At 43.9% G+C, this 27,421-nt stretch overlaps 1 protein-coding gene across 1 annotated transcript in view; it reads right to left on the bottom strand.

The window, feature by feature from the left end:
• Window positions 1–27,421, bottom strand: part of UBXN6 (UBX domain protein 6) — an 85,913-nt gene that overhangs the window by 43,298 nt on the left and 15,194 nt on the right. The window contains exons 2-3 of the mRNA XM_069741768.1: window positions 4,114–4,268; window positions 659–708 (exon numbers count right to left, since the gene is read on the bottom strand). Coding sequence (XP_069597869.1) covers window positions 659–708; window positions 4,114–4,268 — 205 coding nt within the window. The remainder of the gene's footprint in view (window positions 1–658; window positions 709–4,113; window positions 4,269–27,421) is intronic.

Raw genomic sequence — 27,421 nt, 5'->3', positions numbered from 1 at the left:
TAGGATAAAACAATAATATAAAGCTGAACTTTCAACTATAACGGTAGCTTAAGAAAAAAAAAAATAGTACTTTTTATATAATTTATATTATTTATTTATGAGATCTCAGCGCAGAGATCTCATCTCCCGAGATCTTGGTGCCGAGATCTCCATCTGCGCATGCGCTGCCCATGGAAGACATTTTCCTGGAGTCCACCACATAGGAAACCATGGAACTGCGGGGGCTCTGGCCTTTCACAAAATGTCGGCAGAGCCCCCGCAGCACCGAACACCCGCAGCAGTACCGAACACCTGCAGCGGCGTGCCACACATCCAAACACCCCCTCATCCCAGCCTGCAGCAACGCTCCATTCTTTCATCCCGCGACCCGGCTCCACCGCGGCCGGTGAGGTATATCCGCATTACAAGATGCATCCCCATTTTCCCCCCAGGCCGCCCCGGAGCACGAGCATATCATTAACACAACACTGAAAATAAAGATTACACAACAACCACAAGACAGATTTCATCAACCAAAGTATCATTGTAATCAGTATAACGGCACCAACCTGACTGTGTGTAGGTTACTGCGCACAATCCTGCTCACAGGTTCCCTTTAACTGTAAGTTAATAGTGGTTTTATTATGCGACAGGTTCCTCTTATGCAAATGTCCCTTACCTTGTTTTCTGGAGTGACCTTCATTTCTTCTTTAAATTGTTCATCTTTAACTATGGAAAACACAAAATAAAAAAAGAAGGATAGCTAGTTTATAGAAGTAATTATAGCTATTTCTATAAAAAAAAAATGATGCAAATTGTAAAAAAAAAAAAAAATAAAAAAATAAAAATTTATATATAATCGGGTTTAAGCCGAGATTTTCAGCCCCAAAAAATGGGCTGAAAGTGCCCCTCTCGGCTTATACTCGAGTCATGGAAGGAGGGGGGGTCGGCGGTTGAGGGGGAGCGACGACGGTCACATACTCACCTGCTCCTGGCGCGGTCCCTGCATGTCCCATGGTCTCCGGCGCCTTCTTCCTCTGTTCAGCGGTCACGTGGTACCGCTCATTAAAGTAATGAATATGGACTCCACTCTCATAGGGGTGGAGCCGCATATTTATTACTGTAATGAGCGGTACCAGTGACAGCTCAATACAGGAAGAAGGTGCTGGCGCCGGAGACCATCTGTCTGGGAGAAGCTGCCAGGGACCTCGCCAGGAGCAGGTGAGTATTAAATATTCACCTGTCCCTCGTTCCAGCATCGGCGCTGCTCCATCTTCCGCGTCCTCTGCAGTGACTGTTCAGGTCAGAGGGCGCGATGACGTATTAGTGTGCGCGCCGCCCTCTGCCTGAACACTCAGTGCGGAGAGACGGGACGGTGAGGAGCAGCGGGCAGTGACGAGAGGAGAGTATGTCTTTTTTTTTTAAATTGCAGCAGCATTATATGTGGCACATTGTTATATGGAGCATCTATGGGGCCATAATGAACTGTATGGAGCATTATATGGGGCATATTTGTATACGGAGCATCTTATGGGGCCCATCATGAACTGTATGGAGCATTATATGGGGCTCCTGATTCAATATGGATATTCAAAAACACTTGACCTACTGATGTCTCAATTAATTTTACTTTTATTGGCATCTATTTTTATTTTTTAAATTTACCAGTAGCTGCTGCATTTCCCACCCTAGCCTTATACTCGAGTCATTAAGTTTTCCCAGTTTTTTGTGGCAAAATTAGGGGGGTCCGTCTGGATTGATGGTGAACTAAATTATACCTTATGAACGTAAGTTAAACCAGAATTGGGGCTGTATGGGGAAGTTTGGTAAGATCTGGGTATATGGAACTCATTGTACCTCACCATGTCGTCACGTGACAGATAGCCTAGCTTCACTATAATAAATGGTAAAATTTTACATTGGTTCACGCCTCGTTTCAACATTTAAATACAATCAAAATGGAATTGGTTTTGGCAGTAAAACAGCTTTAGAGTTTTATTACAGGTCCTTTAGATATACTGTATTATTTTAAGTTTAAAGTTTTAAGTGCCTCCTAAGTACCCAGGCAGAATAGTGCGGAGATCACCTGTAAGTAGAATACTTGCTCTAGAACCACAATCCGTGACATTCCTCATATTACACTGTGCAGAATTATTAGGCAAGTTGCATTTTAGAGGATTATTTTTATTATTGATCAACAACTATGTTCTCAATCAACCCAAGAGACTCAAATATCAAAGCTTAAAATTTTTGGAAGTTGGAGTGGGTTTTTTATAGATTTGGCTATCTTAGGAGGATATCTGTTTGTGCAGGTAACTATTACTGTGCAGAATTATTAGGCAACTTAATAAAAACCAAATATATTCCCATCTCACTTGTTTATTTTCACCAGGTAAACCAATATAACTGCACAAAATGTAGAAATAAACATTTCTGACATGCAAAAACAAAACCCCAAAAAATTAGTGACCAATATAGCCACCTTTCTTTATGATGACACTCAACAGTCTTCCATCCATAGATTCTGTCAGTTGCTTGATCTGTTTACGATCAACATTGCGTGCAGCAGCCACCACAGCATCCCAGACACTGTTCCGAGAGGTGTACTGTTTTCCCTGCCTGTAGATCTCACATTTTATGAGGGACCACAGGTTCTCTATGGGGTTCAGATCAGGTGAACAAGGGGGCCATGTCATTATTTTTTCTTTTTTGAGACCTTTACTGGCCAGCCACGCTGTGGAGTAGTTGGAGGCATGTGATGGAGCATTGTCCTGCATGAAAATTGTGTTTTCTTGAATGATACCGACTTCTTCCTTTTCCACTGCTTGAAGACGTTGTCTTCCAGAAACTGGCAGTAGGACTGGGAGTTGAGCTTCACTCCATCCTCAACCCGAAAAGGTCCCACAAGTTCATCTTTGATGATACCAGCCCATACCAGTCCCCCACCTCCACCTTGCTGGCGTCTGAGTCGGAGTGGAGCTCTCTGCCCTTTACTGATCCAGCCTCTAGCCCATCCATCTGGCCCATCAAGAGTCACTCTCATTTCATCAGTCCATGAAACCTTTGAAAAGTCAGTCTTAAGATATTTCTTGGCCTCGTCTTGACGTTTTATCTTATGCTTCTTGTTCAAAGGTGGTCGTTTCTCAGCCTTCCTTACCTTGACCATGTCCCTGAGTATCGCACACCTTGTGCTTTTTGTTACTCCAGTAACGTTGCAGATCTGAAATATGGCAAAACTGGTGGCAAATTGCATCTTCGCAGATTCACGCTTGATTTTCCTCAATTCATGGGCAGTTATTTTGCGCCTTTTTTGCCCAACACGCATCTTGCTATTTGCCATGAAACGCTTGATTGTTCGGTGATCACACTTCAAAAGTTTGGCAATTTCAAGACTGCTGCATCCTTCTGCAAGACATCTCACAATTTTGGACTCTCTCCTGACCCATTTTGCCAAAGGAAAGGAAGTTGCCTAATAATTAAGCACACCTTAAATAGGGTTTTGATGCCATTAGACAACACCCCTCCTCATTACAGAGATGCACATCACCTGATTTACTTAATTGGTAGTTGGCTCTCAAGCCTGAACAGCTTGGAGTAGGACAACATGTATAAAAAGTATCATGTGATCAAAATACAATGTGCCTAATAATTGTGCACACAGTGTAGAAGGGGTTGGGCACTACTAGGACATCGCCTTCTTGATCTAAATGTTTGATCCCGAAAAAAAATAAATAAAAAAAAGCTTATACTCATCTCCCGTGTCAGCACCGATCCCACAGGCCGTCACTCACTCTCCCGGGGGCTCTTGTGCGGTTCTTAAGACATACGCGCCTGGAGTCCAATCAGTGCTGACGTCACTGTCTCCGCCTTTAGACAAATCAAACAAGAAGAGGAAGACAGTTCTGCGGCTGCTCTCTCACTTCCTCTTCATATTCAGTTTGTATGAAGGTGGGGGCAGTGAAGCAAGCGCTGATTGGGCTCCAGGCGCATATGTCATGAGAACCGCATGAGAGCCCCCAGGAGAGTGCTGATCCATCGGAACGTCACTGACACGGGAGGTGAGTATAAGATGTTTTATTTTATTGGGGCCAAGCGTGGGGTATGAGAAAAGGTTCTTTAAAGTCTCTGACTTACCTGGAACATGAGCAGCGTCCCGATGCTGGGTCTTGCTCTTTGTTTGCTTTGAGTCGAGCCTTGCTATTGCTGCAGAAGCAGCTGCTATCTGAGCCTCCCCTGTTGGTGCCTTTCTTGGTGCTGGTCGCTCTTTAACAGTGTTGTCAGGTGTGTTTCTTAAAGAAAAAAAATCCAAGTTATATCGAAAAAAGTAATATTTTATTTAATAAAATAATTATTCCCGTTCATGCTTAGACAGTCTTCTTTTAGTCCAGCTCTGCCAATGAAGGTCATCTCATTGTTACCATGTTGAGGCTGAAATTTACAGGATTATTCCCTCCCATAAAATTTTTTTCAATAAATGTGTGTATATGTGCATGTAACGTTGTGTGAGTGTATTATTATACTCCCCTACAGCTGCTCTCCTAGATCCAGCGCCGTTCAGTGATGTCACCGATCTTCAGACTCGCCGGATCACTTTGTGCGTGAGCCTGAAGTCTCTTTTACAGTGTAAGTCTACGGAGCCTCATTCTGACGTTTTACAGGCTTACACTGTAAGGGTATGTGCACACGTCCGGATTTTTCGCGTTTTTTTTGCAGAATTTCGCAATAAAAACGCTATAAATCCGCTAAAAAACGCTAACATTATGCATCCTATCTTTTAGAATGCATTCCGCATTTTTTGTGCATATGTTAGCGTTTTTTTCCACAAAAAAAAACGCATTCCGCAAAAAGAACGGACATGCTCATTCTTTTTGCGGATTTTTTGCGGATTTCATAGCAAAACTGACATTCCAAAGGAAAAAAAAAACCGCAAAAAATCCACGCAAAAACCGCGCAAATTCCGCGAGAAATCCGCGCGAAAAAAAACGCGGATTTCTGGCAGAATTCTCAGGATTTTGTCAGGAAAAAAACCTGACGTGTGCACATACCCTTAGTCATTTCCAGCTCACGCCTGACGCTTTATATGTTTACACTGTAGAAGTCACTTCCGGCTCACGCATGACGCTTTATATTGTTACACTGTAAGGGTATGTGCACACGTCAGGTTTTTTTCCTGACAAAATCCGGAGAATTCTGGCAGAAAATCGCGTTTTTTTCCGCGCTGATTATTCGCGGTTTTTGCGCGTTTTGTGCGCGGATTTTTTGCGGAATTTTTTTATTTTTTTTCCTGAAAGTCATTTTGGCTTAGAAATCCGCAAAAAGAATGAGCATGTCCATTTTTTTTGCGGAATGCGTTTTTTTGCGGTAAAAAACGCATCCATCTGAACAAAAAATCCGGAATGCATTCTAAATGATAGGATGCATATTTTTAGCGTTTTTGATGTGGAATTATAGCGTTTTTATAGCGAAATTCCGCAAAAAAAACGCTAAAAATCCGGACGTGTGCACATACCCTAAACGTCTCTTCCACCTCACGCATGAAGCTTTATAGGCTTACATTGTAACAGTCATTTCCAGCTCACTCATGACACTTTATAGTCTTACACTGTAACAGTCACTTCCGGCTCACACAGGACGCTTTATTTTCTTACACTGTAAACGTCTCTTCCGACTCACGCATGACGCTTTAAATTCTTACACTGTAAACGTCACTTCCGGCTCACGCATGATGCTTTATAGGTTTACATTGTAAACGTCACTTCTGGCTCACGCATGACGCTTTATATTCTTACACTGTAAGGCTATGTGCACACGTTCAGGATTTCTCGCAGAAAATTCCTGAGAAAAACCAGACATTTTCTGCAAGAAATCCGCAAGAAAACCGCATGCGTTTTTGCTGCGGTTTTGCCGCGTTTTTTTCCGGACACTTCCCAATGCATTTTGTAGTGGGAAATCCGCAAAAAAAACGCAAAATTAATTAACATGCTGCGGTTTTTACCGCGGTGCGTTTTTTTGCGGAAAAAAACGCATCATGTGCACAAAACATGCAGAATTCATTCTAAATGATGGGATGCTTATTGTATGCGTTTTTTTTGCGGTTTTATAGCGTTTTTATCGGGAAAAAACGCGAAAAAAACGCAACGTGTGCACACAGCCTAAACGTCACTTCCGGCTCACGCATGACGCTTTAAATTCTTACACTGTAAACGTCACTTCCGGCTCACGCATGACGCTTTATAGGCTTACATTGTAAACGTCACTTCCGGCTCACACAGGACGCTTTATAGGCTTACACTGTAAACTTCACTTCTGGCTCACGCATGACGCTTTATAGGCTTACACTGTAAACTTCACTTCTGGCTCACGCATGACGCTTTATAGGCTTGCATTGTAAAAGTCACTTCCGGCTCACGCATGACGCTTTATAGGCTTACATTGTAAACGTCACTTCTGGCTCACACAGGACGCTTTATATTCTTACACTGTAAACGTCTCTTCCGCCTCACGCATGACGCTTTATAGGCTTACATTGTAAACGTCTCTTCCGCCTCACGCATGACGCTTTATAGGCTTACATTGTAAAAGTCACTTACGACTCACGCATGACAATTTATAGGCTTAATTGTAAAAGTCACTTCCGGCTCACGCATGACGCTTTATAGGCTTACATTGTAAAAGTCACTTACGACTCACGCATGACGCTTTATAGGCTTACATTGTAAATGTCACTTCCGGCTCACACAGGACGCTTTATAGGCTTACATTGTAAAAGTAATTTCCAGCTCACGTATGACACTTTATAGGCTTACATTGTAAACTTCACTTCTGGTTCACGCACGACGCTTTATAGGCTTACATTGTAAAAGTCATTTCCAGCTCACGTATGACGCTTTATAGGCTTGCATTGTAAACGTCACTTCTGGCTCACACAGGACGCTTTATAGGCTTAATTGTAAACGTCACTTCCGACTCACGAATGACACTTTATAGGCTTACATTGTAAAAGTCACTTCCAGCTCATGCATGACACTTTATAGGCTTACATTGTAAACTTCACTTCTGGCTCACGCATGACGCTTTATAGGCTTACACTGTAAACTTCACTTCTGGCTCACGCATGACGCTTTATAGGCTTACATTGTAAAAGTCACTTCCGACTCACGCATGACGCTTTATAGGCTTACATTGTAAAAGTCACTTCCGGCTCACACATGACGCTTTGAAGGCTTGCATTGTAAAAGTCACTTCCGGCTCACGCATGACGCTTTATAGGCTTACATTGTAAATGTCACTTCCGGCTCACACAGGACGCTTTATAGGCTTACATTGTAAAAGTAATTTCCAGCTCACGTATGACACTTTATAGGCTTACATTGTAAACTTCACTTCTGGCTCACGCATGACGCATTATAGGCTTACACTGTAAACTTCACTTCTGGTTCACGCACGACGCTTTATAGGCTTACATTGTAAAAGTCATTTCCAGCTCACGTATGATGCTTTATAGGCTTGCATTGTAAACGTCACTTCTGGCTCACACAGGACGCTTTATAGGCTTAATTGTAAACGTCACTTCCGACTCACGAATGACACTTTATAGGCTTACATTGTAAAAGTCACTTCCAGCTCATGCATGACACTTTATAGGCTTACATTGTAAACTTCACTTCTGGCTCACGCATGACGCTTTATAGGCTTACACTGTAAACTTCACTTCTGGCTCACGCATGACACTTTATAGGCTTACATTGTAAACGTCACTTCTGGCTCACACATGACGCTTTATAGGCTTACACTGTAAACTTCACTTCTGGCTCACGCATGACGCTTTATAGGCTTACATTGTAAAAGTCACTTCCGACTCACGCATGACGCTTTATAGGCTTACATTGTAACAGTCACTTCTGGCTCACGCATGACGCTTTATAGGCTTACACTGTAAACTTCACTTCTGGCTCACGCATGACGCTTTATAGGCTTACATTGTAAAAGTCACTTCCGACTCACGCATGACGCTTTATAGGCTTACATTGTAAAAGTCACTTCCGACTCACGCATGACGCTTTATAGGCTTACATTGTAACAGTCACTTCCGGCTCACACAGGACGCTTTATATTCTTACACTGTAAGGCTTGGTGCACACGTTCAGGATTTCTCGCAGAAATTTCCTGAGAAAAACCGGACATTTTCTGCAAGAAATCCGCAAGAAAACCGCATGCGTTTTTGCCGCGGTTTTTTCCGGACACTTCCCAATGCATTTTGTAGTGGGAAATCCGCAAAAAAACACACAAAATTAATGAACATGCTGCGGTTTTTACCGCGATGCATTTTTTTGCGGAAAAAAAACGCATCATGTGCACAAAACATGCAGAATTAATTCTAAATGATGGGATGCTTATTGTATGCGGGGTTTTTTTGCGGTTTTATAGCGTTTTTATCGGGAAAAACCGTGAAAAAACCGCAACGTGTGCACACAGCCTAAACGTCACTTCCGGCTCACACATGACGCTTTGAAGGCTTACATTGAAAAGTCACTTCCGGCTCACGCATGACCCTTTATAGGCTTACATTGTAAAAGTCACTTCCGAAAAACTTCATGTGAGGGCTTTTTTAAAGGGTGTGTATGAGAATTTCAATAAACTTTTTATGGATGTAAAAGTCAAACAACTGTGTCATATACTTACTTTCAATTTTTTTGTCTCTGCCTTCCTGCCTTTTCCTGTGCCCCTATTTACTCCATCCATTGGATTTCTCAAGAATTTTGAATTAACCCCTTAATGGGATCTGTCAACTGTTTTTATTATTTAAACTGGGTGTATGGGTAGATGACAAACTCACATTCAGTGGCCAGTGTCAGGCAGCTGCTACAAAGGCAAATATTAGTTCGACCAGACTTAGAATACTGTGCACAGTTCTGGTCTCCGGTGTATAAGAAAGACATAGCTGAACTGGAGCGGGTGCAGAGAAGAGCGACCAAGGTTATTAGAGGACTGGGGGGTCTGCAATACCAAGATAGGTTATTACACTTGGGGCTATTTAGTTTGGAAAAACGAAGACTAAGGGGTGATCTTATGTTAATGTAAAAGTATATGAGGGGACAGAACAAAGACCTTTCTGATGATCTTTTTAATCATAGACCTGAGTCAGGGACAAGGGGGCATCCTCTACGTCTGGAGAAAGAAGGTTTAAGCATAATAACAGATGCGGATTCTTTACTGTAAGAGCAGTGAGACTATGGAACTCTCTGCCGTATGATGTTGTAATGAGTGATTCATTACTTAAATTTAAGAGGGGACTGGATACCTTTCTGGAAAAGTATAATGTTACAGGGTATATACACTAGATTCCTTGATAGGGCGTTGATCCAGGGAACTAGTCTGATTGCCGTATGTGGAGTCGGGAAGGAATTTTTTTCCCCAATGTGGAGCTTACTCTTTGCCACATGGTTTTTTTTTGCCTTCCTCTGGATCAACATGCTAGGGCATGTTAGGTTAGGCTATGGGTTGAACTAGATGGACTTATAGTCTTCCTTCAACCTTAATAACTATGCTACTATGTAAACTAAGAGCAGCATAATTTAGGGGTTGAGAGCCTGATTCCAATGATGCATCACTTACTGGTTTGCTTGATGGAGATTTGTAAACTCATTGTTTTATCAGCAGGAGATTATCACTAAAGGACAAGTTGTCTCATGCCATGTTGTCCATCTGCTTTGTGTAAGCCCATCCCCCAGCTTGCTGCGTACACTGTGCATAGACAGAAAGCTGCCAATCAGTGGTGTGGGCTGGGTTATACACAGCTCAGTATTCAGAGAACTGGTAGATGAGCAGCAGATAAAACAGGGATTTTATCAAAACTGCATTAAGCAGCCCAGTAAGAGACATTGATGGAATCATTGTCTTTGTCCATGTAAGAAGATCCAGCTCCCAAGCACTGAAAGTTTGATACACAAACAGTGAGCTGGATGTTGTTCTTTCGTTTTTGGCTTTGTCCCTGCATTATGCTGCTCTCAGATCACACTAGGAAAAACCTGGTGACAGATTCTCTTTAAGAATTAGGCCTAAGTATGTCTTACAGTGGTCATCCACCGCTGTTGAAATCTCTGGCAAGCCCTGCAGCTTGCCAAATCCTTGTAATGCACAGGATTCGGCACCGATTGCCGATTCCACCGGTTGACATATGCATACCTTCGGGTTTTTTCTTTGAACTATTCATTAGTCTCACTTGGGGACATGAACATGAAATCGTTTGAGAATACACTGCACTACTTAGGTAGTATAATGCATTATCCAGCCGGTCAGTGTTATGCACAATCTATTAGGCTTTGATCTATAGCAGACCCAGATGTCATTGTTAGCCCTCCGGTTGCCATAGCAACTCTAATGTTCCAGCGATTGTACTGCGGGTGCTAATAGTGAGTGAGTGATATCCCTCTGTCAATCTCCTTACATGCAACAGCAACTGTAGACAGCGGCACGTAAGGAGGTAATTGAACCACTGCAAACACAAACAGCGTTCCTTCCCATGTATAACAGCAGGAGCCCCAAAAGTGTGAAGATTCACCGCCTTTTCAAGTGCTAATGGAAAGCAGCACGTCCATAAGAAGGTGAAAAGTCAGTACTGGTATGTGGATAAACATTTTCCATTTGCCTTTTCAAGCCAGTATAGCATGAAAAATAAGATTAGCATTGGGAACGTGCCGCAGCCTGTGAAGGAGACTGACGTGGTGGTATAACTCCCGCTCCTTTACTTCTCTTTTCGAATACATCCAGTGGAAAATAAAGAGGTTGTCCACTACACAGGACAACCCCTTGTCATTCCCCCACGTTTCGCCCCAATAAAATTAAAACATTTATACTCACCTCCCGTGCCGACGCCATTATAGCGGTATTGGCACTTGCTCTCCTGGGGCTCACGTGCGGTTGATATGACACAGGGGCCCTGCACCCGATCAGAGCCGGTGTCACTGTCCCCACCTTCGGACAACTCAAACATGAAGAGGCACCGGAGGGGAGTATAAGTGCTTTTATTTTATGGGGGTCCAAACATGGGGAATGAGAGAGGGTTGTCTTTGTAGTGAATAATCCCTTTAATTGCTTTCTACTCAGCAGCTCACTCCAGTTACCACCTGACCACTGAAGAAGCCGAGGGAGACAACTCCAGGCTCCACTAAGAGCTCCTCAGGATTTGAGGCCTAACCACAGCTTGAAGTCTGGGCCTTGCCTTGCCGAGGGTAGAGTGAGGAAAGCTCTGTGGAAGTGACAATGAGCAGCCTGTCCCCTTCTAGAAGGTGCTGCTTCATGTTGACGTTCTGCCTACCATCTTAGATGATGCCATTGTTTCCTTCTCTCATCCTCCATCCAAGTGGATTCTGGGTGATTTCCCACTTACTGGTGGGGAGAGCCTACTCAAGGGGACTCACACAAGCCCACCAAAATAAAAAAAGTATCAGCCTTGGTATAGGGAAGGTAAGGAAGGTGGTTATAGCTGATAATGGCAGACAATTTGGTGCTTATAGCTTATTAAGGTGGAAAGTGTGGATGTCATAATATAGAAGACTTATTTAGGGCATAGTATGGACAGATATTTTTATGTAGAGGGCAGTTTAATAACATTCGGATTTTTAAGGGCACCCTATTGGGATGTGCTGCAGAAGACTGGAGAAGAGGGCAGTCTGCATAGATGAGATGTGGATGTGATTTGAAAAGTCATCATTGAGTCTGTATAAGATAGAGATGAAAAGAACTAACAACTCCAATCAGAGAAGATTTACCTGGATATAAATGTTTACTTGTTGATACTGACTTTGTCTCATCAGTACTGCGGTTCCTGTATGGTCCACAGTCTGATAATGACTGATAACAACTCCCAGCATCTCCTTAGCATTGTTAAGGACACACAATACAGTAAAAAGCAAGAAAATATGTGGCACTCACCCAATGGTAGCTGTGAAGTTCGTGAGCTTTATTGGAGAAAATATATAAAATACATCCGTCAGGACATCAGGTATACAGGAGGGTGCAGTCTTGGAGTCCGTACTCCAATACCGCACCCTCCTGTATACCTGATGTCCTGACGGATGTATTTTATATATTTTCTCCTGTGTACCTGATGTCCTGACGGATGTATTTTATATATTTTCTCCAATAAAGCTCACGAACTTCACAGCTACCATTGGGTGAGTGCTGCATATTTTCTTGCTTTTTACTGCATTGTGGATCATTTTTGACATTTTTATGCAGAGCACCATATACCCATAGCTTTCGTGACACCTGCTACTTGGCTGTTCGCTATTAGTCCTGCTCAGTGGACCTCGTATCTCTCTAGTGCTGTCCTGTTCCTTATACTCATTGTTAAGGACACACTGGGAGGTTCACGAGATACAAATATATATGGATCTGACGTGACATTACAACTGAGTGATACACTAAACTTGGTGATGTAGTCATTCATGGTGGTTCTGGTGATGTATTCGTGTACTGGGATATTTTATTTAATGATAGTCGCTCTCGTGATATAGTCATGTACTGATTGGTTCTAGCGACCTATTTACTTACAGATCATGGCTCTGGTGCCATATTTATGTACTACTGATGGCTCTGGTTTCCTATTTATATTTTGATGATCAATTTGGTTTTGTATTCATGTACTGAATCAGTAGTACAGCACCAAAACAACCATCACTATATGAATATGCCATCAGAACCACTATTCTTACAAGTATATGGCACATGAACTCACATGAGTTTTGTTGTAAACGGTGTTTGTTGCAGGATGGATGTAAAAACCATCAGATGTATCCCTTTATCTATGATAATGCCTGTTTACATTCCACTAGGAAATCTGAAAAATAACAATTGAACTGAAACCAAACAGCCACCATTATAGTTAAGCTACATTAGTTTCCATGTTCTTTGTGTTTGACAGTAAAATATAGGATGTCAGAGAAGAATATCACTATTTGTCCCTTATATTGAGTAAATGGTCCACAAATCACAAATATTTCTATATCTAACTTTGAAATTGCACAGTTGGGCCTCACCCCTAAAGTACACCACTTTTTTACTCTTGCTGGTATTTTCTTGTGAAAAAGGTAACAATTCTATTGAAAGTGGTCATCGGAGCTTGTTACCTGACCCATCGGGGGTGGTGGGGGGCAGTGTGTTAAGGTACCGTCACACTTTAGCGACGCTGCAGCGATACCGACAACGATCCGGATCGCTGCAGCGTCGCTGGAGAGCTGTCACACAGACAGCTCTCCAGCGACCAACGATCCCGAGGTCCCCGGGTAACCAGGGTAAACATCGGGTTACTAAGCGCAGGGCCGCGCTTAGTAACCCGATGTTTACCCTGGTTACCATCGTTAAAGTAAAAAAAACAAACGCTACATACTTACCTACCGCTGTCTGTCCCCGGCGCGCTGCTTCTCTGGTCTGGCTGTGAGCACAGCGGCCGGAAAGCAGAGCGGTGACGTCACCGCTGTGCTTTCCGGCTGCCCGCCGCTCACAGCCAGAGCAGAGAAGCAGCGCGCCGGGGACAGACAGCGGTAGGTAAGTATGTAGCGTTTGTTTTTTTTACTTTAACAATGGTAACCAGGGTAAACATCGGGTTACTAAGCGCAGCCCTGCGCTTAGTAACCCGATGTTTACCCTGGTTACCAGCGAAGACATCGCTGAATCGGCGTCACACACGCCGATTCAGCGATGTCAGCGGGACCTCAACGATCAAAAAATGGCCCAGGCCATTCCGACACGACCAGCGATCTCACAGCAGGGGCCTGATCGCTGCTACGTGTCACACATAGCGAGATTGCTACTGAGATCGCTGTTGCGTCACAAAACTTGTGACTCAGCAGCGATCTCGCTAGCGATCTCGCTATGTGTGACAGGGCCTTTAGTCTCTGACACATTCCTTTGCTTGGGGACTGAAGGTTTATTGATGGGGGGGCACTGGCTTCTTCTGCCTTGGGCACCAATATACCTTGTCCTGGCCCTGCTCGTGGTAGTACACAGCTTGAGAAAGATTAACTTTTTTTTTCCCTCTCTCTATATATAGTGTCACTGGCCCAATTTTTCAACTAAATTTCTCCCATTTTGGAAAAATAGTGCTCAAACATCCACCTTTTCTTAGACTTTTCTGCCACCTGGGGGCTTTCCAATATTACGCCACCTGTGAATTTACATCTCTGATTCTGTTAGTTCATTCATTCAATATTCTCCTGAACTCTTCTTTCCACCCTTCAACAATAAGATGGCATAAATAACCTAAGAATGAGTGGTGACTCGGCTGTTTTGTGACATGCTATACCTCAGCCATGGTTAATTCATATAAAGAGTGCGCCAAATACACACCAGAATCCTGAGCCCGACACACGCAACTAACAGGGTGAACTTGTCGGATTTCTAAAAAAAAAAAAAAGCTAAAAACCAAAACTGTCCTCTTCTCAAGCAAGTTCTAGGATGAGTTCTGCTTCTTCCCTGTACTCTGTTCTAAATAATGAATCTACAACATTTGCGCAAACCATGAAACCTTTAACCCCTTTACCCCCAAGGGTGGTTTGCACGTTAATGACCGGGCCAATTTTTACAATTCTGACCAGTGTCCCTTTATGAGGTTATAACTCTGGAACGCTTCAACGGATCCTGGTGATTCTGACATTGTTTTCTCGTGACATATTGTACTTCATGATAGTGGTAACATATCTTTGATATTACCTGCATTTATTTGTGAAAAAAACTGAAATTTGTCGAAAAGTTCGCAATTTTCCAACTTTGAATTTTCATGCCCTTAAATCTCAGAGATATGTTACACAAAATACTTAATAAGTATCATTTCCCACATGTCTACTTTACATCAGCGCAATTTTGGAACCAAAATTTTTCTTTGTTAGGGAGTTATAAGGGTTAAAAGTTGACCAGAAATTTCTCGTTTTTACAACACCATTTTTTTTTAGGGACCACATCATATTAGAAGTCACTTTAAGTGGTCTATATGATAGCAAATACAAAAAAGTGACACCATTCTAAAAACTGCACCCCTCAAGGTTCTCACAACCACATTTAAGAAGTTTATTAACCCTTCAGGTGCTTCACAGGAAATTTTGGAACAAAAAAATTATTTCGGATCCAAATTGTTTTATTTTCCCAAGGGTAACAGGAGAATTCGACCCCAAAAGTTGTACAATTTGTCCTGAGTACGCTGATACCCCATATGTGGGGGGTAAACCACTGCTTGGGCGCATGGCAGAGCTCGGATGGGAAGGAGCGCCATTTGACTATTTCAACGCAGAATTGGCTGAAATTGAGATCAGAAGCCATGTCGCGTTTGCAGAGCCCCTGATGTGCCTACACAGTGGAAACCCCCCCACAAGAGACCCCATTTTGGAAACTAGACCACCTAAGGAACTTATCTAGATGTGTGGTGTGCACTTTGAACCCCCAATCGTTTCACTAAAGTTTATACTATAGAGCAAATTTTTCCACAAAAATGATCTTTTTGCCCCCAAATTTGTATTTTCCCAAGGGTAACAGGAGAAATTGGACCTCAAAAGTTGTTGTCCAATTTGTCCTGAGAACGCGGATACCCCATGTGTGGGGGCAAAACACTGTTTGGGTGCACGTCAGGGCTCGGGAGGGAAGAAGTGGTGTTTTGGAAGGCAGACTTTGATGGAATGGTCTGCGGGGGTCACGTTGTGTTTGCAGAGCCCCTGATGTGCCTAAACAGTGGAAACCCCCAAATTCTAACTCCAACCCTAACCCCAACACACCCCTAACCCTTATCCCAACCCTAACCACACGCCTAACCCCAACACAACCCTAACCCCAACCACACCCCTAACCCCAACACACCCGTAACCCTAGTCCCAACCCCAACACACCCCTAATCCTAATCCCAACCTTAACCACACACCTAACCCTGACACACCCTTAACCCAACCGTAAACGTAATCCAAACCCTAACCCCAACCCTAACCCTAACTTTAGCCCCCAGCCTAAAATTAACTTTAGCCCCAACCCTAACTTTAGCCCCAACTCTAAATTTAGCCCCAATCCTAACCTTAACCCTAATGGGAAAATGGAAATAAATACTTTTTTAAATTTTATTATTTTTCCCTAACTAAGGCGGTGATGGGGGGGGTTGATTTACTATTTATAGTGGGTTTTTATGTTTGACAGCCGTCACACACTAAAAGACGCTTTTTATTGCAAAAAATATTCTTTGCATCACCACATTTTGAGACCTATAATTTTTCCATATTTTGGTCCACAGAGTCATGTGAAGTCTTGTTTTTTTGCGGGACGAGTTGACATTTTTATTGGTACCTTGCTCGGGCACGTGACATTTTTTGATCGCTTTTTATTCCGATTTGTGTTAGGCAGAATGAAAAAAAGCCAGCAATTCATGAATTTCTTTTGGGGCGGGGGTGTTTATACCATTCCGCATTTGGCAAAAGTGATAAAGCAGTTTTATTCTTCGGGTCAGTACGATTACAGCGATATCTCATTTATATCTTTTTTTATGTTTTGGCGCTTTTATACAATAAAAACAATTTTATATAAAAAATAATTATTTTGTATCGCTTTATTCTGAGGGCTATAACTTTTTTATTTTTTCGCTGATGATGCTGTATGGCAGCTCGTTTTTTGCGGGACAAGTTGACGTTTTCAGCCGTACCATGGTTATTTATATCCGTCTTTTTGATTGCGTGTTATTCCACTTTTTGTTCGGCGGTATGATAATAAAGCATTGTTTTTTGCCTCGGTTTTTTTTTTTTACGGTGTTCACTGAAGGGGTTAACTAGTGGGGCAGTGTTATAGGTCGGGTTGTTATGGATGCAGCGATACTAAATATGTGTACTTTTATTGTTTTTTTATTTACATTAAGAAATGTATTTATTGGAACAATATTTTTTTTTTTTCTTTATTTAGGAAATTTTTAAAAAAATAATTTTACACAGTGTCATTTTTTTTTTTAAATTTTGTTACTTTGTCCCAGGGTGGGACATCGCTATGTAGTGTCATATCGCTGATCTGACACTTTGCACAGCACTGTGTCAGATCAGCGATCTGACATGCAGTGCTGGAAGCTTGCCGGCGCCTGCTCGCAGAAGGCGCTCGCAAGCCACCTCCCTGCAGGACCCGGAAGAACCCCCGCGGCCATCTTTGATCCGGGGCCTGCAGGGAGGAGACTCGCGTTGTTCTGAGGGTCTCAGGGAAGCACACAGGGAGCCACCTCCCTGCGCTCATGCTTCCCTATGCCACTGGAACGCTGTGTTCCTGAGGTTAATGTGCCAGGGGCGGCCCATGACCGCTCCTGGCACATAGTGCCGGATGTCAGCTGACACCCGGTCGCGCTCCCCCCGTGAGCGATGCTGATCGCCTATGACGTACTATCCCGTCCATGGGAATTACCGTAAATACTCGAGTATAAGCCGACACTTATTGACTCGAGTATAAGCCTAGGGTGGAAATGCAGCATTTACTGGTGAATTTCAAAAATAAAAATAGATCATTCTTGCCCCATAGCTGTGCCATATAGTGCTCTGCATGTTCATTATTGCCCCATAGCTGTGCCATATAATGCTCTGCACCGTTTATTATTGCCCCATAGCTGTGCCATATAGTGCTCTGCACCGTTCATATTTCCCCATAGCTCTGCCATATAGTGCTCTGCACCGTTCATATTTCCCCACAGCTCTGCCATATAGTGCTCTGCACCGTTCATATTGCCCCATAGCTGTGCCATATAATGCTCTGCACCGTTCATATTGCCCCATATCTGTGCCATACAGTGCTCTGCACCGTTCATATTTCCCCATAGCTGTGCCATATAGTGCTCTGCACCGTTCATATTTCCCCATAGCTGTGCCATATAGTGCTCTGCACCGTTCATGTTGCCCCATAGCTGTGCCATATAGTGCTCTGCACCGTTCATATTGCCCCACAGCTCTGCCATATAGTGCTCTGCACCGTTCATATTTCCCCATAGCTGTGCCCCATATAGTGCTCTGCACCGTTCATTCTGTGCCGCCGCTGCTGCTGCTGCAGCTGCAATAAAAAAAAAATGCCATACTCACCTCTCTTGCTTGCAGCTCCCAGCGTCCGGTCCCGGCGTCTCTCTGCTCTGAATGTTCAGGCAGAGGGCGCCGCGCACACTATATGCGTCATCGCGCCCTCTGACCTGCACAGTTAGTGCAGATAGACACCGGGAAGATGGAGCGACGCCCGGCGTGTGGAACGTGGACAAGTAAATATGCGATACTTACCTGGTCCCGCATTCCGGCTCCTTCCCCCGTACAGCTGGTCTTCTGTGCCGCAGCCTCTTCCTCTATCAGCGGTCACCGGCACCGCTGATTAGAGAAATGAATATGTGGCTCCACCCCTATGGGAGGTGGAGCCGCCTATTCATTTCTCTAATGAGCGGTCCCACGTGACCGCTGAACAGTGGAAGAACTGCAGCACCGAAGACCGTGGGACAGGCGGGGAGCGCCAGGATCGCTGGAAGCAGGTAAGTATACCTCAGCGCCCTCACCCGCCGACCCTGCCACCCACCTTGACTCGAGTATAAGCCGAGAGGGGCATTTTCAGCCCAAAAATTTGGGCTGAAAATCTCGGCTTATACTCGCGTATATACGGTAAGTACCGAGTCACATGGATGGGATAGTACGTCCAATGGCAGAAAGGGGTTAAAGAGAACATGTCAGGTCCCCCATACTCTCCAACCCAGCAGCATTTCCTGCCTTAACAGTCCTGTATAATGTTATTCAGTGAAAATGTGGTATAAAAAAAGCATTTATATTTTCCCCGTGTCCTATGCTAATATAGGCTTTGACTAGTCAATGTTGCATCAGTTTCCCCAGACTAGTCAGCCCTCTTTCCATGTTATCACGCCCCTGTGGATGTGATAACAAAACTTGCACGAGTTGGCTGGCGCGAAGTTCAGAAGATGGTCTTCGTTCATTCACAGTACGCCTCTGAAGCTGGGAAGTGTACACCTGGCTTCAGGAATGAGTGACATGCATGAGCCAGATTTGCACTAGCTGGCTGGTGTGAGGTTCAGAAGATGGCTTCCGGTCAGTAGGAAGCATACGTCAGGCTTCAGAGACGCAGTGACGCTGCCGGAATGAGTGGCGCGCAAGCGTGAGATTTGAATAAGCTGGCAATGACACTGCTTATGCAAATTATGTCATCACGCCCTCAGGGGCATGATAACATGGAAAGAGGGCTGTCTAGTCTGTGGAAACTAACGCCCCATCGACTAGTCAAAGCCCTAATTAGCATAGCAAATGGGGGCATCATAAATGCTTTTCTTTCTTTTCACTCAATGACATTATACAAGGCTGGTTAGACAGGGAGTTTGAGCATACATAGGTGAATGCTGGAGGGCATGAGGGACCTGACAGGATCCCTTTAATGCAAGAGCTGTTGGGAATCAGATCTTGAAATTAAACACATTGAACACAGTTGTTTCACTTGAAGATTCATAGACCACCATCCTCAACTTAAACCCTACACACAAGTAGTCCACCACCAACACAAACCTAACTTCACCATCCTTGCACTAGATCAGGTAAAACGTCAACAATCAACGTCAACAGTGCATGATGTTCAATGTACCGATCCCTACGCAAAAATTTAATTTACGAATATCTTCCTACTTGTCTGACATTGTTTGCTGGTCACGAGATACGATCACATCCTTCATATGATTGTCTGCTCATGTAAACGAACCCTTAGTCACATTATGCTACTTGTAGGCCCCCACTAAAGGACAATCCACATGGATATCTAGGACATTAGGAACTATACAACAAGTCACAGAGCTCCTTATAGTTGGAGGTGACATCATGTCCTCTTTAAATCCTCTCCATGACACCTGTACAGGTCACTCTGCCCTGTCTCGTAAAGCACTTGGGAGAATACTTAGCTCCTTAAGCACATTACACTTTACTGATCCCTGTAGACGTAATAACTCTTCAGTTAAAGATTACCATATATCTTTTTTTCTCACATGCACTCCTCTTATACAAAATGACAGTCTTCCCTTAATTAAATCAACCTTGATTGGGTCGACTGCCCTTTTGGTCCATTCCCTGATATTTTTCATTATTAAAAATCACATCTCTACCACGTCTGTTGTGAGTTCTGTTTTTGTGCTCCCTCTGGTGGTTACTGATGGTACTGGGTGACTTGTCTTTCCTGGGTTTCTGGGTTCCACCTGTTCCATCAGCATATGGGAGTTTCCTATTTAACCTGGCTTTGCTGGCATTTCCTCGCCGGTTATCAATGTATCCAGTGTGTCTTGTTACCTCTGCTCCCTGCTCCTAGAACCTTCTGGACAAGCTAAGTTTGGATTTTCCTGTTTTGTGTTTTGCTTAATTTGGTTTTTAGTCCAGCCTGCAGATATGTGATTCTCTGCTGCTGGTTGCTCTAGTGGGCTGAAATCGCTTTTCATGTACCATGAGTTGGCACATGAGTTCAAGTAATTTCAGGATGGTTTTTTGAAGGGTTTTTCGCTGACCGCGCAGTTCACTTTTGTATCCTCTGCTATCTAGCTTTAGCGGGCCTCATTTTGCTGAAACTGTTTTCATACTACGTATGTGCTTTCCTCTCATTTCACCGTCATTATATATGGGGGGCTGCTATTTGCTGTGGGGTATTTCTCTGGAGGCAAGAGAGGTCTGTGTTTCTTCTGATAGGGGAAGTTAGATCTTCGGCTGGAGCGAGACGTCTAGGATCATCGTAGGCACGTTCCCAGGCTACTTTTATTTGTGTGTTAGGTTCAGGGTCGCGGTCAGCTCAGGTTCCATCGCCCTAGAGCTTGTTTGTATCTGTGCTTGTCCTTTTTGTGATCCCCTGCCATTGGGATCATGACAGTATAACCGGCCAACAAAGTGTTAATTGTATTGGCTGAAGTAGGAGGATAAGTAGTCTGAGGAAGTTTTTTTTTTTTTTCCCCTCAGAGTTTGCTGCCTAGCCTTATTGCAGCCTGGCTACTTCCTCCTCCTCTTAATCTTTGAATGGCTCTGATCTCAGCTGTTTATCATGGACGTCCAGAGTTTGGCTTCCAGCCTGAATAATCTTGCCACTAAGGTTCAAAATATACAGGATTTTGTTGTACATGCTCCTATGTCTGAACCTAGAATTCCTGTCCCAGAGTTTTTTTCTGGAGATAGATCTCGTTTTCTGAATTTTAGGAACAATTGCAAGTTGTTTCTTTCTTTGAAATCTCGCTCCTCTGGAGACCCTGCTCAGCAAGTCAAGATAATTATATCTTTCCTGCGGGGTGACCCTCAGGATTGGGCATTTGCATTGGCACCAGGGGACCCTGCGTTGCTTAATGCAGATGCGTTTTTTCTGGCATTGGGTTTGCTCTATGAGGAACCTAACCAAGAGATTCAGGCTGAAAAAGCTTTGTTGGCCCTCTCTCAGGGGCAAGATGAAGCAGAAATTTATTGTCAAAAATTTCGGAAGTGGTCGGTACTTACTCAGTGGAATGAGTGCGCTCTGGCTGCAAAGTTTAGAGATGGCCTTTCTGAGGCCATTAAAGATGTTATGGTGGGGTTCCCTGCGCCTGCTGGTCTGAATGAGTCTATGACTATGGCTGTTCAGATTGATCGGCGTTTACGGGAGCGCAAACCTGTGCATCATTTGGCGGTGTCGTCTGAACCGTCACCTGAGATAATGCAATGTGATAGAATTCAGTCCAGAAGTGAACGGCAAAAGTATAGGCGGAAAAAAGGGTTGTGCTTTTATTGTGGTGATTCAGCTCATGTTATATCAGCATGCTCTAAACGCACAAAAAAGGTTGATAAGTCTGTTGCCATTAGTACTTTACAGTCTAAGTTCATTCTGTCTGTGACTCTGATTTGTTCATTATCATCCATTTCCGTCGATGCCTATGTGGATTCAGGCGCTGCCCTGAGTCTTATGGATTGGTCATTTGCCAATCGCTGTGGGTTTAGTCAGGAGCCTCTGGAAGTCCCTATTCCTTTGAAGGGAATTGACTCTACACCTTTGGCTATGAATAAACCTCAGTACTGGACACAAGTGACCATGCGTATGACTCCCGTTCATCAGGAGGTGATTCGCTTCCTGGTACTGTATAATTTGCATGATGTTCTAGTACTTGGTCTGCCATGGTTACAAACTCATAATCCAGTCCTTGACTGGAAATCAGTGTCTGTGTTAAGCTGGGGTTGTCAGGGGGTTCATGATGATGCACCTCCGATTTCTATCGCTTCATCTACTCCTTCTGAGATTCCTGTGTTTTTGTCTGACTATCGGGATGTTTTTGAGGAGCCTAAGCTCAGTTCGCTTCCTCCTCACAGGGATTGCGATTGTGCTATAAATTTAATTCCGGGCAGTAAATTTCCTAAAGGTCGTTTGTTCAATCTGTCAGTGCCAGAGCATACTGCTATGCGGGATTATGTTAAGGAGTCCTTGGAAAAGGGACATATCCGTCCATCTTTGTCCCCTTTGGGAGCAGGTTTTTTTTTCGTGGCCAAGAAAGATGGTTCCTTGAGGCCTTGTATAGATTATCGTCTTTTGAATAAGATTACCGTAAAATATCAGTATCCTTTGCCATTGTTGACTGATTTGTTTGCTCGCATTAAGGGGGCTAAATGGTTCACTAAGATTGATCTTCGGGGTGCGTATAATCTTATACGAATAAAGCAAGGTGATGAGTGGAAAACCGCATTTAATACGCCTGAGGGCCATTTTGAGTATTTGGTAATGCCTTTTGGACTTTCTAATGCTCCTTCAGTCTTCCAGTCCTTTATGCACGATATTTTCCGTGAATATCTGGATAAATTTATGATTGTGTATTTGGATGATATTTTGGTTTTTTCTGATGACTGGGAGTCTCATGTTCAGCAGGTCAGGAAGGTGTTTCAGGTCCTGCGGGCCAATTCCTTGTTTGTAAAAGGCTCAAAGTGTCTCTTTGGAGTCCAGAAGATTTCTTTCTTGGGGTATATTTTTTCCCCTTCTGCTATTGAGATGGATCCCGTCAAGGTTCAGGCTATTTGTGACTGGACGCAGCCTACATCTCTTAAGAGTCTACAGAAGTTCTTGGGCTTTGCTAATTTCTATCGTCGTTTTATAACTAATTTTTCTAGTGTTGTTAAGCCTTTGACGGATTTGACTAAGAAGGGTGCTGATGTTGCTAATTGGTCTCCTGCGGCTGTGGAGGCCTTTCAGGAACTTAAGCGCCGGTTTTCTTCTGCTCCTGTGTTGCGTCAGCCAGATGTTTCGCTCCCTTTTCAGGTTGAGGTTGATGCTTCCGAGATTGGAGCGGGGGCGGTTTTGTCACAGAGAAGCTCCGATGGCTCAGTGATGAAGCCATGCGCGTTTTTTTCTAGAAAGTTTTCGCCGGCTGAGCGGAATTATGATGTTGGTAATCGGGAACTTTTGGCCATGAAGTGGGCATTTGAGGAGTGGCGTCATTGGCTAGAGGGTGCTAGACATCGTGTGGTGGTCTTGACTGATCACAAAAATTTGATTTACCTTGAGTCTGCCAGGCGTCTGAATCCTAGACAGGCTCGTTGGTCACTGTTTTTCTCTCGTTTCAATTTTGTGGTTTCATACCTGCCAGGTTCAAAGAATGTGAAGGCGGATGCTCTTTCTAGGAGTTTTGTGCCTGACTCCCTTGGAAATTCTGAGCCCTCTGGTATCCTTAGGGATGGGGTGATTTTGTCTGCTGTCTCCCCAGACTTGCGACGTGCTTTGCAGGAGTTTCAGGTGGCTAAACCTGATCGTTGTCCGCCTGAGAGACTGTTTGTTCCGGATAATTGGACCAGTAGAGTCATCTCCGAGGTCCATTCTTCTGCGTTGGCAGGTCATCCTGGAATATTTGGTACTAGAGACTTGGTGGCCAGGTCTTTTTGGTGGCCTTCCTTGTCGAGGGATGTGCGTTCTTTTGTGCAGTCTTGTGAGGTTTGTGCTCGGGCTAAGCCTTGCTGTTCTCGGGCCAGTGGATTGTTGTCACCTTTGCCTATCCCGAAGAGGCCTTGGACGCACATTTCCATGGACTTTATTTTGGATCTCCCTGTCTCTCAAAAAATGTCCGTCATCTGGGTTGTGTGTGATCGCTTTTCTAAAATGGTTCATCTGGTACCCTTGCCTAAGTTGCCTTCCTCCTCTGAGTTGGTCCCTCTGTTTTTTCAGAATGTGGTTCGTTTGCATGGGATTCCTGAGAACATCGTTTCTGACAGGGGATCCCAGTTTGTGTCTAGATTTTGGCGGACTTTCTGTGCTAAGATGGGCATTGATTTGTCCTTTTCGTCTGCATTCCATCCTCAGACGAATGGCCAGACTGAACGAACTAATCAGACCTTGGAAACTTATTTAAGGTGTTTTGTTTCTGCTGATCAGGATGACTGGGTTACCTTTTTGCCGCTGGCTGAGTTTGCGCTTAATAATCGGGCTAGTTCTGCTACCTTGGTTTCTCCTTTCTTTTGTAATTCGGGGTTTCATCCTCGTTTTTCCTCTGGTCAGGTGGAACCTTCTGATTGTCCTGGAGTGGACATGGTGGTGGATAGGTTGCATCGGATTTGGAGTCATGTGGTGGACAATTTGAAGTTGTCCCAGGAGAAGGCTCAGCAGTTTGCTAATCGCCGTCGCCGCGTGGGTCCTCGACTTCTTGTTGGTGACTTGGTGTGGTTGTCTTCTCGTTTTGTTCCTATGAAGGTCTCTTCTCCTAAGTTCAAGCCTCGGTTCATCGGTCCCTATAGGATCTTGGAAATTCTTAACCCTGTGTCGTTTCGTTTGGATCTCCCGGCATCGTTTGCTATTCATAATGTGTTTCATCGGTCGTTGTTGCGGAAGTATGAGGTACCTGTTGTTCCTTCTCTTGAGCCTCCTGCTCCAGTGCTGGTGGAGGGAGAATTGGAGTATGTTGTGGAGAAGATCTTGGATTCTCGTGTTTCCAGACGGAAACTCCAGTATTTGGTCAAGTGGAAGGGTTATGGTCAGGAGGATAATTCTTGGGTGGTTGCCTCGGATGTTCATGCTGATGATTTGGTTCGCGCTTTTCATAGGGCTCATCCTGGTCGCCCTGGTGGTTCTCGTGAGGGTTCGGTGACCCCTCCTCAAGGGGGGGGTACTGTTGTGAGTTCTGTTTTTGGGCTCCCTCTGGTGGTTACTGATGGTACTGGGTGACTTGTCTTTCCTGGGTTTCTGGGTTCCACCTGTTCCATCAGCATATGGGAGTTTCCTATTTAACCTGGCTTTGCTGGCATTTCCTCGCCGGTTATCAATGTATCCAGTGTGTCTTGTTACCTCTGCTCCCTGCTCCTAGAACCTTCTGGACAAGCTAAGTTTGGATTTTCCTGTTTTGTGTTTTGCTTAATTTGGTTTTTAGTCCAGCCTGCAGATATGTGATTCTCTGCTGCTGGTTGCTCTAGTGGGCTGAAATCGCTTTTCATGTACCATGAGTTGGCACATGAGTTCAAGTAATTTCAGGATGGTTTTTTGAAGGGTTTTTCGCTGACCGCGCAGTTCACTTTTGTATCCTCTGCTATCTAGCTTTAGCGGGCCTCATTTTGCTGAAACTGTTTTCATACTACGTATGTGCTTTCCTCTCATTTCACCGTCATTATATGTGGGGGGCTGCTATTTGCTGTGGGGTATTTCTCTGGAGGCAAGAGAGGTCTGTGTTTCTTCTGATAGGGGAAGTTAGATCTTCGGCTGGAGCGAGACGTCTAGGATCATCGTAGGCACGTTCCCCGGCTACTTTTATTTGTGTGTTAGGTTCAGGGTCGCGGTCAGCTCAGGTTCCATCGCCATAGAGCTTGTTTGTATCTGTGCTTGTCCTTTTTGTGATCCCCTGCCATTGGGATCATGACACACGTCCCAGCAAAGCATAGAGGTTACATCAGAGGTGTCAAACTGCATTCCTCGAGGGCCTCAGACCATGCGTGTTTTCAAGATTTCCTTGCATTGCACAAGGTGCTGGAATCATTCTGTGTAGGTGATTAAATTATCACCTGTGCAATACAAGGAAATCCTGAAAACATGACCTGTTTGCAGCCCTCGAGGAATGCAGTTTGACACCTCTGGGTTACATGACACCATAATTGGCAAAAATATCTCAAACTTATCTAAAGTACTTTATTTATACTTTCATGTGGACACCTCCTCTAATCCATCTTTCCTGGTAGTCCAGAAAGCACATGAAACAATGCTCAAAGGGGAACTAATTACCCAAAGCTTTCACCTTAGAAAAAATATAAATATAGAGATCTCCTCAATCCTACACCTAATTGCTACGAAACAAACTTAAAAGGGTGGCCCGGCATCTAAAATGTATTTTCTAAATATCTATCCTTACATCCTAACCACTTTTGTAATTTGCTTTATTACACAATGCCCTACACTTTTCCTAAATGTGTATTTTTACCGTGCTTCATGAGACCTTTCATTTGAGAGGAGTCTCAAACATGAAGTCACAGGAGGCTGGGGCTGCACTCACTCGTCGCAGCGTTCATCACCTCTCTTCGAACGGATGTAACAGGGGAAGAACTGCAGTCACTAGTTTCTTGCATCTCTACCTACCGCTGAAGACGTCATGGAGTATGGGTGATAGACGCTGTGGGAGAGGCGAGTGCAGCGCCGACACTCTGCTTCTATCTCCAAAACTGCTGCACCTTCTAACCTAAAGAAGATGCAAAAAACTAGTGAGTAACCATCGCTGCTCTATGATGACACACTGTTCCAGGAGGGGCGATGGGACGCTGCGGGGAGCGAGTGCAGCCCCAGCCTCCTGCGACGGCACGTTTGGGAATCCTCTCAAATAAAACATCACAGGAAGTACAGAAGAAAAATATCACATTTAGTGATTAGTTAGATAGAGCGAAGTGTATGGTATTATGTCATCAAGCAAAATACAAAAGTGGTTAGGGTGTAAGGATATTTAGAAAAATACATTTTGGGTGCGGAACCACCCCTTTAAAGATATTTTAAACATGGACTCTGCCAAACTATATAAAAGATGCAAATAGAAGTTTTACATGCATGGCAATAAAAGTAGTAAGTTCACTTCCTCTATGCTAAAAAAGTGCTCTGAATGTCCCTCATACACCCCATACTTGTAGATAAAAACATCCATATCAGCAACACAGAAAAAATATCAGATTCATTCAACAGCTTCTAAAAAAAAGTCTTATACAACCTCGATACACATTCATAACTTATATCAAAATTAAAGAATACTTAAAGCGAACCTTAAAAAGACCCCCTCACCGTACCAGAGCACGAGCATATCATCAACTCAAAACTGCAAACACAGATTACACAAGAACCACAAGACGGATTTCTTCAACCCAGGTTTCATTTTAATCAGTGCAACAGCACCAACCTGACAATGCCTGTATTTTACTGAGCAAAATCCTGATCACAGGTTTCCTTTAAAGGAGTTGTCCACTACTAGGACAACCCTTTCTCA

This window comes from Ranitomeya imitator, chromosome 1 (assembly GCF_032444005.1).
Source record: "Ranitomeya imitator isolate aRanImi1 chromosome 1, aRanImi1.pri, whole genome shotgun sequence".
NCBI classification, from domain to species: domain Eukaryota; kingdom Metazoa; phylum Chordata; class Amphibia; order Anura; family Dendrobatidae; genus Ranitomeya; species Ranitomeya imitator.
This window is presented reverse-complemented; position numbering and strand designations above follow the sequence as displayed.